This window comes from Coenobita brevimanus, chromosome 59 (assembly GCF_032717465.1).
Source record: "Coenobita brevimanus isolate Jiangsu-jjx chromosome 59, ASM3271746v2, whole genome shotgun sequence".
Lineage (NCBI taxonomy): Eukaryota > Metazoa > Arthropoda > Malacostraca > Decapoda > Coenobitidae > Coenobita > Coenobita brevimanus.
Genome location: NC_137012.1, coordinates 24316889 through 24330654, shown reverse-complemented (window position 1 = coordinate 24330654; position 13766 = coordinate 24316889). Strand labels below are relative to the sequence as shown.

The following is a 13766-nucleotide window of genomic DNA, read 5'->3' as shown; positions in this document are numbered from 1 at the left end:
GCTGCTAGCTCAACTTTCATTAAAAAAACATCATTGACCATTGCTTACTGTGTGAGTGTGACCATTCACACAATAGGCATAGCCAGGTGAAAATCACCTTATATCTGTAAATGCTGTATGAAGACTGAGGTGTAGAGGGTCACCCACCCACCTAACTCTGAGTCTCAACATGCATTGCAACTACTGAGAGAAACAATGTTCTGGAGATAAAGGAACTATGTGTATAAAGCAGTGTTGCAATATCACTGGGTGAATTTCATCCAGGTATGCCTAATTCGTGTTAACCAGCAGTTAAAGGAATTTCAAAGTTATGCTTAAGAATTGTGCTAGTTAAATGATATTTAATCCTATAAATTACTGTTATAAGCTGTACAGATATTAGAACAAGGATTATTGTACATTTTGTACAGCCTTCTGCACTCGTCATGTAATTGAAGTTGCCGTGAAGGTTTTGTGGCATTTTTTTTTTTTTTTTTTTTTTTATGCAAGGAAGAAGGAACCAAAGGCCATGAGCCTGCAATAACAGTTCCTTCCAAGAGAAATATAAAATACAAGAGAGAGCCAAATTCAAGATCCGATCATATTGAGATGCCTGGACACACTGCGTTTGAAAGACTGGAGATCATAGGAAGCAGGAAATACAGAAGAGGGAGACAGTTCCAGAGTTGACCTGTTGCATAAATGAAGGACTGGGAGCAACGGTTAACTCTTGCATTAGAGAGTTGAACAGAAAAGGGTGGTGACATAATGGAATTAGTTAACAGTGGCGACTTTGTTCTATTCCCTAGATAAGTATGTCCATATTCTTTTTTGCAGTCTGTATAAAATATTCAGTGTCAGTATTCTGTGATATAAACTTACACTTTAATTTTGCTCTTGAAATAAATTAAATCGATTCTCAAAATTCCAGTTGATCCCAAGTAATGGTTCTGTATTTTCATTCTCTTAAAAACTTCACGCGCCTGTTTAACATTCACTGTAATGTTCAGTTTTTAGAAATTGGTTTTTGGTGTTGTCAGCTGTTTATGTTCAATTATAGTGACATAAAAACATTTGTGCCAAGTTGATTTTACTGCAGTGCATGTGATGCAAAAGATGGGAATAGCTATGTAAACAACAAAATTGGCCTAAGTGGCCTAAGTCAGCACATTCATTCTATATATTTTTTTCCCCTGTAAATTAATTTCACAAACCCGACTTTTATTGGCGTATCTTTCCTCTCTTCCATCCTTCTTCCTTCCATCCTCTTCTGTCTTTCTTTCCTTCATTCTTTCCTTGTCCTTCTGCCTACGGGTGACTTTACATTCCCTCTTCTGACTTTCTTTCCATCATTCTTTCCTTTTCCTTCTGCCTGTAGGTGACTCTACACTGAGTGACAAGCTGAGTGGTTTCCTGTACACCAGGAAACCATTTACTATGCTGGGTGGTAACCATATAGCCAAATTTTGGCATTTGGTGGTTTAGTGGGTAATTATTGCACTCCAGTCGGATTGAGCCTGTGAAGGTTTATATCAAGGGGTGGTTGGGGTTGATTGCTCATGTAATGCCACTCAGGGATGAGTGAGGCTGGTCACTCTCATCTTAAATGTCGAGACCAACTGCCTAGCCCCAGGCTCCTACGCTCGTCATGGGGCAATGTAGGATTGGATGATAGATGGATGGATGGATCTGTTTTTTTTTTTTTTTTTTTTTTTTTTTTTTTAGCTGCCTTACTCTTCAAAAACAAATTGGATTTAATATTCAGGTGAAAATATGTGAAAAGCAAAAGGCTTCCCATAATAGTAAACTGCCATCAAGATTTTTTATTGTGGAGGTTGGTCAAGCTCTCTGATAAATGCAATCACTTGGTCAGAACACTGAAACAAGGACAAATTGGAAGATGGCACACAAAGTTCAAACTTGTGTGTGGTCAAATGTGTGTAATTTTTCCAAATGATAATAATGATGTTAGGACCAACTTGCCTAGGCCCGGCCTCCTACGCTCCTCATGGGGCAACGTAGGATCGGATGATGATGATGATGATGATGATGATAATGATAATAGCAATAACATTGATAATACAGTAATAACAGTAATAATGATAATAGTAATAATAATTCATTAATGATACAGTAATAATAATAATAATAATAATAATAACAATAATAATAATAATAATTGTAATAATAATAATAATAATAATAATAATAAAAACATTACAGTAATATTAATAATAATAGTAATAATAATAATAATAATAATGGTAAAAAGAAAAAAATTATTATTACTGTAGTACTGTATTATCTTTTCTATCCATCCATCATCTAATCCTGTGTTGCTCCATGAGGAGCTTAACAGCCCGGGGATAGGCAAGTTGGTCTTGACATTAAAGATGAGAGTGACCAGTCTCACCCATTCCTGAGTGGCATTACGTGAGGAATAAACCTTAACCACTCCTTGGACATAAACCTGCACTGGCTCAGTCCGATTGGAGCACCATAATTACTCACTAAACCACCAGGTGTCATAATTTGGTTATATGGTTACCACCCAGCATAGTAAATGGTTTCCTGGTGTACAGGAAACTATTTGCCTTGTCATCAGTGTAGAGTCACCCATGGGCAGAAAGAAGAGGAAAGAATGAAAGAAAGAAAGGCAGAAGAGAGAGTGTAAAGTCACCCATAAGCAGAGGGAAGAGGAAAGAATGAAGGAAAGAAAGACAGAAGAGGAAGGAAGGAAGGAAGAGGGGAAAGGGCAGACACCCAAAGCAGCACTACATTGAGTGAATGGATGGTGAGCTCCCCTACCTACCAGGTTACTGTACGATAATTACTTTTCATTTCTATGTCTTGTTTGAATCTGCTGGATGTGTGATTGCCAGTTAAGTGGAGTTCTTCTGTCCTGTTATATTTTGTCCTTCAGCACACAGCATCAGTATCTCCTTTTTATTTTTGCATTTGTGTACAGCCTTCATGATACTGTATTGACCTGCATCTTTCCAAATCTAGGATCCATACAACAACATAGTTCGGACCGCCATTGAGGGGATGGCAGCAGTTTTTGGCGGCACACAGTCTCTTCACACGAATTCATTTGATGAGGCATTAGGACTCCCCACGGTCTTCTCGGCGCGCATTGCTCGCAACACGCAGATCATACTGCAAGAGGAAACTGGGATCCCCAAGGTACTCTGTGTTTGAAGGAAAGAATAGAATATTTACTGATGAAATTAAAATGTTTGTATGTGTGAAGTGACATTTTGCTGTTATGTGAAGCCTGTGTTCAGTTTCAGTGTCAGAAGTCAAGTATCAGTATCCAAACTTTTTTTAAAACCAGGGATCCAAATGGACTAAATGATTGAACTCCATCCTCTCCCTCTCACTCTTGATATGTGGAGTACAGTACAATACTACTATTTCCAGGGGATACAATCAGTTAACTTTATTTCTCAGGATTATTGTGTGTTAAGTTAATATTTAATACTTTATTACATTGTGTAGTGTGCTGCAATACATAATTTATGACACTACTGCTCTAAGATGACACCTGGTATTACGGGTATATACTGTAGCTGTGTGACACATTTCACTACAGGTTAGGTTTGCGTCCACTCCACATGGAGTTTTTCTTACTCACATTCCTCCAGTCTTGACATCAGGTTATTTTGTTGGCAGCACATGCAGGAGTATGCAATATGAGTTTGCTGTGACAGTAGGTAGATTAAAGTAGTGTGTCTTGCAAGGCCTGTTATATGAATTTAGGATTTTAATGCAGATAAATTATATGTTTGGATGGGCAGCAGTCTCTGAGGCGATTGTACAGTAGAAGTCCTATTTTTCGGCATCTATGGGACCAGGCAAGTGCCCAAATATCAAAATTGCCGAATTATCAAAAACCCTACCCACTCAGTACCTTATATGTTTCGGTGAACATTATCATCACTACTCATATCAGTACAAATGTGTTTGGAGAGAGTACTGTATACTGTTTGATACTGTACAATACTGTAATGAATACAGTACTATACATGAATATGAAAAATAAAGAAATTAGTGAACATACTGTATATAAATGTAATGATACAGTAGGCCTACAAGTTCACATGCACTTACCTAAACTTATAGTAGGTTCCTTATTTACATATGTACAATAGAAGGGGTTGATTGGAGTCTGCTACTGCTGGAAGAAGTCCCCAGCAGTAGAGGGGACGAAAAAAATCGGAAAATCTGCCGAACGATCAGAGATTTTCGTAAATGGGACTATTTCTCAAAACTGCCGAAATGTCAGATTTGCCGGGGAATTGGATGCCGAAGAATTGGACTTTTACTGTACCCATAATTGTTTTTTTCTCCCACAGACTCTAATTTCCTGTTCATTGTATCTGTTAGAGGATGGAGAGTAAGAGGCTAACAAGGAGAGCCTATGTGAGTGAGGTGGAGGGGGGAATAGGGAGGGGGAGGCCAAGGATGATGTGGAGGGATGGATTGGAGAGGTATATGAGAGGGGGAAAGTGTGAGCGGGGGGAAGGGCAGTGAAATGGTGGGGGACAGGGCGACATGGAGGCAATTTGTTTGTGGCCATTCCTTATGGGATTGAGGCATCTGGCAGTAGATAGAAAGATAGGTTAAGAACTCCATATTCTATGAAGTTCCTGTTGATATTGTAGATATTACTATTTTTTAGGGGAGGGGGGGAAGATTTAGAAGGCTGGCATTCCAAGACTGTTCAAGATAGAGACTTGAAATTCACAGGAGTTTTGTAACTTGGTTGCAGGCTTCTTTTGGCGCAAAATTTTTTTCTTACCCAAGCATTTGTGCCACATTAGCACCCTCTTATTTTTTCAATTTTTGCACCTGCACAGCAAAAGCTACTGAATTGATTGCCTTGCAAATGTTCCAGTATGTAATTGCCAGCATATAATAGTGCACCTGGATAGTGATACTGTGACCCAACAAATACTTTCTGAGATATTGGGGAAAATCAAAATGGCCACCATGCGCCTGAAAGTGCTAAATCAGAAAGTATTTGGCCAATTTTGACCAAAGTTGGTGTAAAGATAGTGGGTCACGAGTGAACGTGATTTGCTTAGTATGAATGACCTTGACTTTGTTCTCAAGGTCACAGGACAAAAGCTGTACAAAATTTTGAGTCATACCAGAAGTCTCTTAATAGTAGGTCTACATTGATAAAAGTATTTTAATCTGGAATGTGAAGTTCTTGTTGTAGGTGGGAGTGCTCATCATCCACTCACTTAGTGTAGTGCTGCTCTTGGGTGTCTGCTCTTTCCTCTCATCCAGCCATCTGTCCTTCCATCCTCTTCTGTCTTTCTTTCCTTCATTCTTTCCTCATCCTTCTGCCTATGGGTGACTTTACACTCCCTCTTCTGTCTTTCTTTCCTTCATTCTTTCCTCTTTCTTCTGCCTGTGGGTGACTCTACACTGAGTGACAAGCCAAATGGTTTCCTGTACACCAGGAAACCATTTACTATGTTGAGTGGTAACCAAATAACCAAATTATGGTGCATGGTGGATTAGTGGGTAATTACGGAGCTCCATTCGGATTGAGCCAGTGAAGGTTCATATCCAAGGGGTGGTTGGGATTTATTGCTCACATAATGCGACTTGGGGATGAGTGATGCTGGTCACGCTCATCTTAAATGTCAGGATCAACTTGCCTAGCCCCGGGCTCCTACGCTCCTCAGGATGCACCGTAGGATTGGATGATGAATGAATGAATGTGAATTTCTCTGAATATTGCTCCAGCAGTTTCAAAATTTAGTTATTATTATTTATATTATTATTATTTGCCCTTTCTGCTTTTCCCTCCTACTTTCCTTCCTTCCTCTTTTGTCTTTCTTTCCTTCATTCTTTCCTCTTCCTTCTGTCTACGGGTGACTCTACTCTGAGTGACAAGAAAATGGTTTCCTGAACACCAGGAAACCATTTACTTATCTAGGTGGTAACCATATAACAAATTATGGTTCCTGGTGATTTAATGGGTAATTAATGTGCTCCGAGACTGTGAAGGTTTATATTCAAGGAGTAGTTGGGGTTTATTGCTCACGTAATGCCACTCAGGGATGAGTGAGGCTGGTCACGTTCATCTTAAATGTCAGGACCAACTTGCCCAGCATCGGACTTCTGTGTTTCTCTTGGGGCAACACAGGATTGGCTGATGATGGTGATATATATATATTTTTTAATTATTGGTATCCTATCACAGAAATTGCCACTGATTGCTATGATTATTACACTGTGCTGCTGATAAAGAGTAATGGTACGCCAATCTTCTATTACCCCCTTTGGACCCATGAAGGCCCACAATGTAGGAATACTTACATAAGAAGTAGATTACCCATATATTGCAACATCTAAAATGCTGCATTGTGGAAGATGCCTTAATTCTGGGAAGTAGTTCTGAAAAAAAAAAAAAAAAAAAAAAAAAAAAGCTTGTTTCTTGATCAACACTGCAGAAATTGTTGCATAATGTGTCATTTTCACTCAAGATAAACACTCACCTTTAAGAATTTCCATTCAGTACTGTTCATCAGTCATTGTTTTTTAAAATTTATATACAAAAGAACTGTAAAATAATGATAGTAATCATCCGTCCATCCATGTGTCCATCCATCCATCGTCCAATCCTGTTGCCTAATGAGGAGTGTAGGATCCCTGGGCTAGGCAAGTTGGTCCTGACATTTAAGATGAGAGTGACCTGCCTCACTCATCGCTGAGTGACATTACATGAGCAATTAACCCCAACCATCCTTTGGATATGTTGCAGGGAATTTGTGTAACCAGAGATTTCATGAAATGAGTTCAAGCTGGGATGGGGTAATTTTGGTTAGGTTAATATAGGCTGTGGTTAGGTTAGGCTGGGATATCTAGGTTAAGTTTATGTTTTTTAAGCTAGGTTAGTTAGGTTAAGTTAGATTAATTTGGATGAATGCTTATTATAACATTAATCTAACTTAATCTAACCTAACCTAATCTACCAAACTTAGCCTAACATAACCTAAACTTAACCTAGATTATCCCATCCTAACCTGACTGCAGGGCTAGATTAACCTAACCTAGATTAACACATCCCATTTGAAAATCATTTCACAAGTTCACTAGGAATTTCATAAAATCACTGGTTACATAAATTCCCTGTAACATATAAACCTACTGTACACTGGCTCAATCCGATTGGAGCACCTTAATTACCCTCTAAACCACTAGGTGCCATAATTTGGTTGTATGGTTACCACCCAGCTCAGTACATGGTTTCCTGGTGTACAGGAAACCATTTGGCATATCACTCAGTGTAGAGTCACCCATAGGCAAAAGGAAGAGTAAAGAATGAAGGAAAGAAAGACAGAAGAGGGAGTGTAAAGTCACCAGTAGGCAGAAGGAAGAGGATAGAATGAAGGAAAGAAATAGAGAAGAGGAAGGATGGAAGAGAGGAAGGGGCAGACACCCAAAGCAGCAGTACACTGAGTGAGTGGATGGTGGGCTTCTCCGCATACCACCAAATAATCATTCATCATCATCATCATCCGGACTTCCTTTCCTACCCTAGGGCATGGTGAGAAGTAGCACTGTCCAGACAGCCCAAATTTCCCCAATCTAATGGGCCGGCCACACTTCCACTCACTCACCATTCAAGACCCCGGAATCCTGGCTTTATCTAATACGCCAAGAACATTCACCACATTCTGTAGCTTCACATAAACGTATCCGATAGTCGGTACGAACACTGTCACGTTAAAAAGGGATGCCAAATCCCTGATCATGCGCTTCTCCTCACAATATTTATCCAGTCAGCTCAATCTCTTGTCAGTCTTCTAGCCTCACCAACTTCCAAACTTCTCTCCCTTACACACTCATCCACCATATCCCTCCACCTTCTCCTTGGCCTACCTTACCTCCTCCCTCCTTCAGATTCACTCAGATATAGCATTTTCACTACTCAATTGTTATCCATTCTCTCCATATGACCATACCATCTCTGTACACTCTCTCAATTCTGCTGTCCACAGACTTCCCCACTCCACATCTTTCACAAATCTCATTATTTCCTATCAAATTCACTCTCTGTACTCCACATACATTCCTCAGCAGCCCCATCTCCACTGCTATCACTCTTGACTGTTCATTTTCATGCCACACCATAGTCTCACATCCTTATGTTAAAGTTGGCACTAACACTCCTTCATGTAACCCTCATGGAGTTGCATACCAAAACCTATATTTCATATCAAGGCCTTTGTTGCACCAGCTACTTTCCTTCCATGTGTTACTCTACTTTTTACTTCTTTTGCACATTTTCCTCTTATTTCTGTCACTGTACCCAGGTATTTGAACTCTCTCACCAATGCCAGTCTCTCTCCATTCACTGTAACATCACACTGGGAGTCACCTTCTCTCAGAATAACCATCACTTTACTCTTTTCTGCATTTACTCTCAAGGCACGATGCTCACAGACATCAGTAAAACTCTGCACTAGCCTACCAAGTTCTTGTCTGGTATTTGCAAGTAACTGCATCATCAGCATACAACAAATTTGAGATATTCCATCCATCATCATTCATTACCAATGTCATCCATTGCTCCATTACTCATGTTTTTACTTTTCTCATCACCCCATCCATATTTATATTGAACAACCATGGGGAAATCACACAACATTGTCGCACATCTACACCGAACATGAACCATTCACTTAGATGCCTATTTACCCTTACACATGCCTCACTACCATCATAAAAACTCTTGACAGCACCTAGCAGGTCCACACAATTGACTAACCTTGACCTCATCCTTACCACTGAAATTACTGTTTTGGGTGATTTTAGCATCCATTATGTAGAATGGTTATCTCATTCTGCCAGGACTGACGATACTGGTCTAGAATGTGAGCTGTTTGCAGATTCGTTTAACCTCGCGCAGTTGGTAAAACGACCAGCCAGAATACCAGATAATCCTGACAATAATGCCTATCTCTTGGACCTATTCCTGACAAAAAATCCGGACCAATACAGGATATACTTGGATCCTCCAACCAGAATCTCATAAAAGTTTCATTAGTTAGTTGCCCCAAACCTCCTATTCTGAACCAGTCAGGGTAACCAGATGGCACTTTGGTAGGGCAGACTGGGATGGATTTAGAAATTATCTTGCAGATATTCCATGGCAGTCTTTCTTCTCCAGTGGTATCAGTTCTACCCAGTCCCACATTATTGATTTAATACAAACTGGTATGGAATTGTTCATACTTAGTCAACAGCTCACTAAAAGATCGGACTCCTCAAAATGATTTGACAGCAACTGTGCCGTAGCAGTGACCCGAAAGTCCTTAGCATATACTTCTACTTAATATCAAAATCATCTGAATCACTCAGTCACTATAAAATTACTAGAAACCATGCAAAAGCAATAATTAATCTTGCTAAATCAACTTTCTTCACAACCAAGCATCTAAACTATTAAATAATTCTAATGACAATAGAATATTCTGGTCAACCCTCACTTCTTTCAGTAATAACTTTAACAAGTCATAACCCATTAAAATCTTCAGAAGGTAACACCTTAAATGACCAGCGTGGTAAAGCAGACATTGTAGCCAGTACATTTGCCAGAAATTCTACCTTAGAGGAAGTCAGCCAGAATGTCCATGTACTGGACTCTCCAGAAATAGCTCCACTTAAGATACAGGCTAGATACATAAAATCCATTTTAGACAATTTACCAAACAATGAAGCTCCAGATCCAGATGGATTTCCTCCAATTGTTTTTGAAAAAATGTTCCCCAGAACTTACTGCTGTTCAAGCTAAATTATTCAGACAATACATATGTACTTTTTCATTTCCAAACTCTTGGAAAGAAGCCAGTATCCATGTAATTCCAAAGAATGGAAGTTTCTCTGACCCCATGGATGACAGACCAATAGCTTTTACATCTCTTGTTCAGATATTTGCGATTGTAATTAATATGCACATTGTAAAGCATCTTGTATCCAACGACTTAATCAGTGATAGATAGTATGGTTTTCTTCACAAAAGATCCACTGTTGATACACTCAATCCCCTGACTTATACCATACATCAATCAATTGACCAGCATGGAGAAACCCATGCAGTAGCCCTTGACATTTCTAAAGCTTTTGATAGAGTGTGGCAGTGTTCTTTGCTATCCAAACTCCCGTGCAATGGCCTATCATCTTTTGTGTTTCTGATTTCCCCAAATCTTAGTGACAGAAAGCTAAGAGTAAAAGTAGATGATGATATTCCAATTTCCACTCGATTAATGCTGGTGTACCACAGGGATCGGTTCTGGCTCTACCCTATTCCTAATTCATATTAAGGATCTCTTAAGCTGTCACCCATGGTTCCATTCACTCATATGCTGATGACTCAACACTTCACAGTTCATTCATACTTAAACATCCATTCACAAAGTTTAGTATCTCTAACTCACAATTCAATACAGCAATCTCCATAATTCAGGACTTCTCTAAGATCAAGGAATGGGAATGAAATAATATTTAATCATTGATGCTGGGAAATCCAAATATATTCAGTTTACTTATAGACATATATTGTCATAATCCTATATTACCTTCAGTGCTACTAATATTCACGTCTCTAAAAGTACTGTATTGAAATTCTTGGTGTTTCACTTAACAGTGCCCCCAACAGGACCTCTCATGTTAGATCACATGCTAAAACCGCTTCAAAGAAACTTCGATTATTGTACAGAGGCTTTAACTTCCACACTGACGAGCAGTTAGCTATACTTTACAAGAGTCATGTGTGCTTTCAGCTGGAATATTGCACACCTCATGGAATGGATATGGAGAGGTTGCACTAAAACAACTAGACAAAGTTCAGAACAAAGCTATTAGAATTGTTATTAACCCCACTATTACAAATGAACTACCTCCCCCACAGGTAAGAAGGAATGTTGTCTTCCTTGCATTATTTTACAGATACTTTTATGGCAAATGGTCAGCCAAAGTTGCATCCATTGTGCCACCTCTCCATGCCTTCCCCCATACCCCATGGGCATCTGGTAGTGCTCATGACTAGACTGTTGTACTGCCATATTGCAGAACATCAGCCTGTCAGAATTCTTTTATTCCTCAAATTGCATCTCTTTGGAACTTCCTTCCCCAGATTGGTGTACCCCCAATCTTCAACCTATGGCTCTTCAAGGCCAACTTTTACAGATTTTTTATGAATGGAGGATATCTGTAAACAGGTGCATGGATTTTTGTTTTCCTTCCTTTGTTCTTTTATTGTAAAAAAAAGAAAAAAAAAAGGTGATATACAGTCATAGCTCCAATCCCATACTTATCTCATAGCTTTATTGCTGCAACACCTCTGTGCAGCTTCTTTGGAATTTGCACTTTATCACAGCTATGCTTCTTTGAAGACATTTTAAGATATCAGAATTTGAAGTGTGCAAGTTGATCATCAAAAAGTGGAGGTGTTTTGTCCACAGTGACAGAACACAGAATGATCAAATCACCCAAGTGAGAGAAATGAATCAAGTAAGACCAGCCTAGCCAAGCTCATGAGCTACTGTAGCTTGGGGACATGTGTAACTCATTCTTTAACCAAGCTCATGAGCTAGCTAGGCAAGTGATTGTTCTATGCTAGCTTACAAGTTTTTCTTAAGAACAAGTTATGTTTGCCCTAGGCTAGCTCATAAAGTTGGTTAAAGAATGACTCATTGTGACCACCACTACACTTTGTGAACATGGCAGTAACTGCTGAAATTAAGTGATTTTTTGAGTGGGCAAAATTTTCTCTTGTTCTCTCTTGCTCTCTGATAGTCTTGACAATGTCTTGTGGAGAACTGATATATTCATAAATTTGGTGTTTGGATTTTGGGATTGGCATTGTTGCATGTAGGCTGGTCGCACGTGTAATAGAGGCTGTATTACAGGAAAATAGATTGTAATGCCTCCTTCCCCCCCCCCTTTTTTTTTAAATTAATTAATTTTTTTCTCCAAAAGGAGACTTGTGGTTGGCAGAAGAAAGGTAACATCAGCCTGCAGTTCACCAGATTCATGTATAGATGAACCTGGGGCAACACAACTCCATTTTTCTTGTTCATTTTCATAAGGGAGATACTAAGGAAAGCTGAATAACCTTACATGTTTCTCTCTATCTCTTTCTCTTTTTATTGACCTGTCTATCTATCGATCTGTCTGTTTGTATATATATATATTTTTCACATGTTGTACTCTAAATTAAATGTTTTATAATGTTTTGATATTTCAGATCATCGATCCCTGGGCAGGCTCGTATGCAATGGAAGCTCTTACTAATGATGTTTACGAGGCAGGGAAGGCAATCATTGATGAGGTAGAAGAAATGGGGGGCATGGCCAAGGCTGTGGCGTCAGGTGAGTTGAATTACATCTTTAAAACATGTGAATTTATCTGTGGATGGATAATTCATCTGCGTTAAGGGTAAAATTTGCCGGAGTTTCAACGCTGAATTGCTGACTGTTTTGAGGGGTTGTTCACTATAATGGCAATGTTTGTGCTAGGAAAGTTTGAAACCTGAGATATATGCTGTGGCTTCAGGATTTGAATCCCTTCACCTCTCTGGTAGAGTTTGTTGTGGAATTTGTGTCCTTATGGGATGTTCACAGGTAATGGATGGCCATGACTGAAGGTGTTCATTTGAGCAGTGTTAATATTGAAGTGATTTTCCATTTAGAGTTACAGTGAAATACAAGGGTACCAGACTAATTCAGATGTAGTAATGCTGATTCAGGCAAAATCCATTGTTTAGAAGTTGTCTCGGTATTCTTCTTTCCATTGCCGTCTCATCATTTCATGTAAATTTTGAATAGACTTTAGACTCCAGGTCTCTGATCTCAGAGTTAGAATGGGAAGGACACGCTGATTCTTTATTCTTTCTCTGTAAGGTTTCCAGCTGTTGTATTCATTGCCAGGGATACATTGTTTACCAAGTCCTCAATCCCAGTCTTATTTATTGCTTAATATAATTGTTGTAACACTTCATTATGTTTTTAGTGGATGGTTCTGAAGTAATATCATCTAACTCTTTTGTGCACAGCTTAAGTCTGTAAGATTTCATTTCCATGCCTGGCTGCTGGGCAGGCCATCTGTGGCATTCACTGGAAATTTTTGTTCTTGACCAGTATTTACCAACAAAAATGGATTATGCTGCAATAAATCGTACATCACTACTTTCATTAATATAGAGTATACTTTTTATTATGAGCTAAGAAAGAATAGGATTGACTTCATTTCTACATGCCAAGTAGAGAAAAGGATAATATAAACCATCCATCCTTCCATCATCCAATCCTGCATTGCCCCAAGAGGAACGTAGGAGCCCGGGGCTAGGCAGTTGGTCTCGACATTTAAGATGAGAGTGACCAGCCTCACTCATCCCTGAGTGGCATTACATGAGCATACCCAACAACCCCTTGGATATAAACCTTCACTGGCTCAATCTGACTGGAGCGCAATGATTACCCACTAAACCACCAGGTGCCAAAATTTGGTTATATGGTTACCACCCAGTGTAGTAAATGGTTTCCTGGTGTACAGGAAACCATTTGGCTTGCCACTCAGTGTAGAGTCACCCACAGGCTGAAGGAAAAGGAAAGAATGAAAGAAAGAAAGACAGAAGAGGGAGTGTCAAGTCACCCGTGGGCAGAAGGACAAGGAAAGAATGAAGGATAGATAGACAGAAGAGGATGGAAGGAAAGAAGGATGGAAGAGAGGAAAGGGCAAACACCTGAGAGCAGCAATAC

The 13766-nt window shown here is 39.3% G+C and overlaps 1 protein-coding gene across 1 annotated transcript in view; it reads left to right on the top strand.

Moving 5' to 3' along the window:
• LOC145402807 (methylmalonyl-CoA mutase, mitochondrial-like) overlaps positions 1-13766 on the top strand; it is a 78965-nt gene that overhangs the window by 29183 nt on the left and 36016 nt on the right. Inside the window, exons 8-9 of the mRNA XM_080274707.1 lie at positions 2989-3165; positions 12254-12377. Of these exons, the coding sequence (XP_080130833.1) occupies positions 2989-3165; positions 12254-12377 (301 nt within the window). The remainder of the gene's footprint in view (positions 1-2988; positions 3166-12253; positions 12378-13766) is intronic.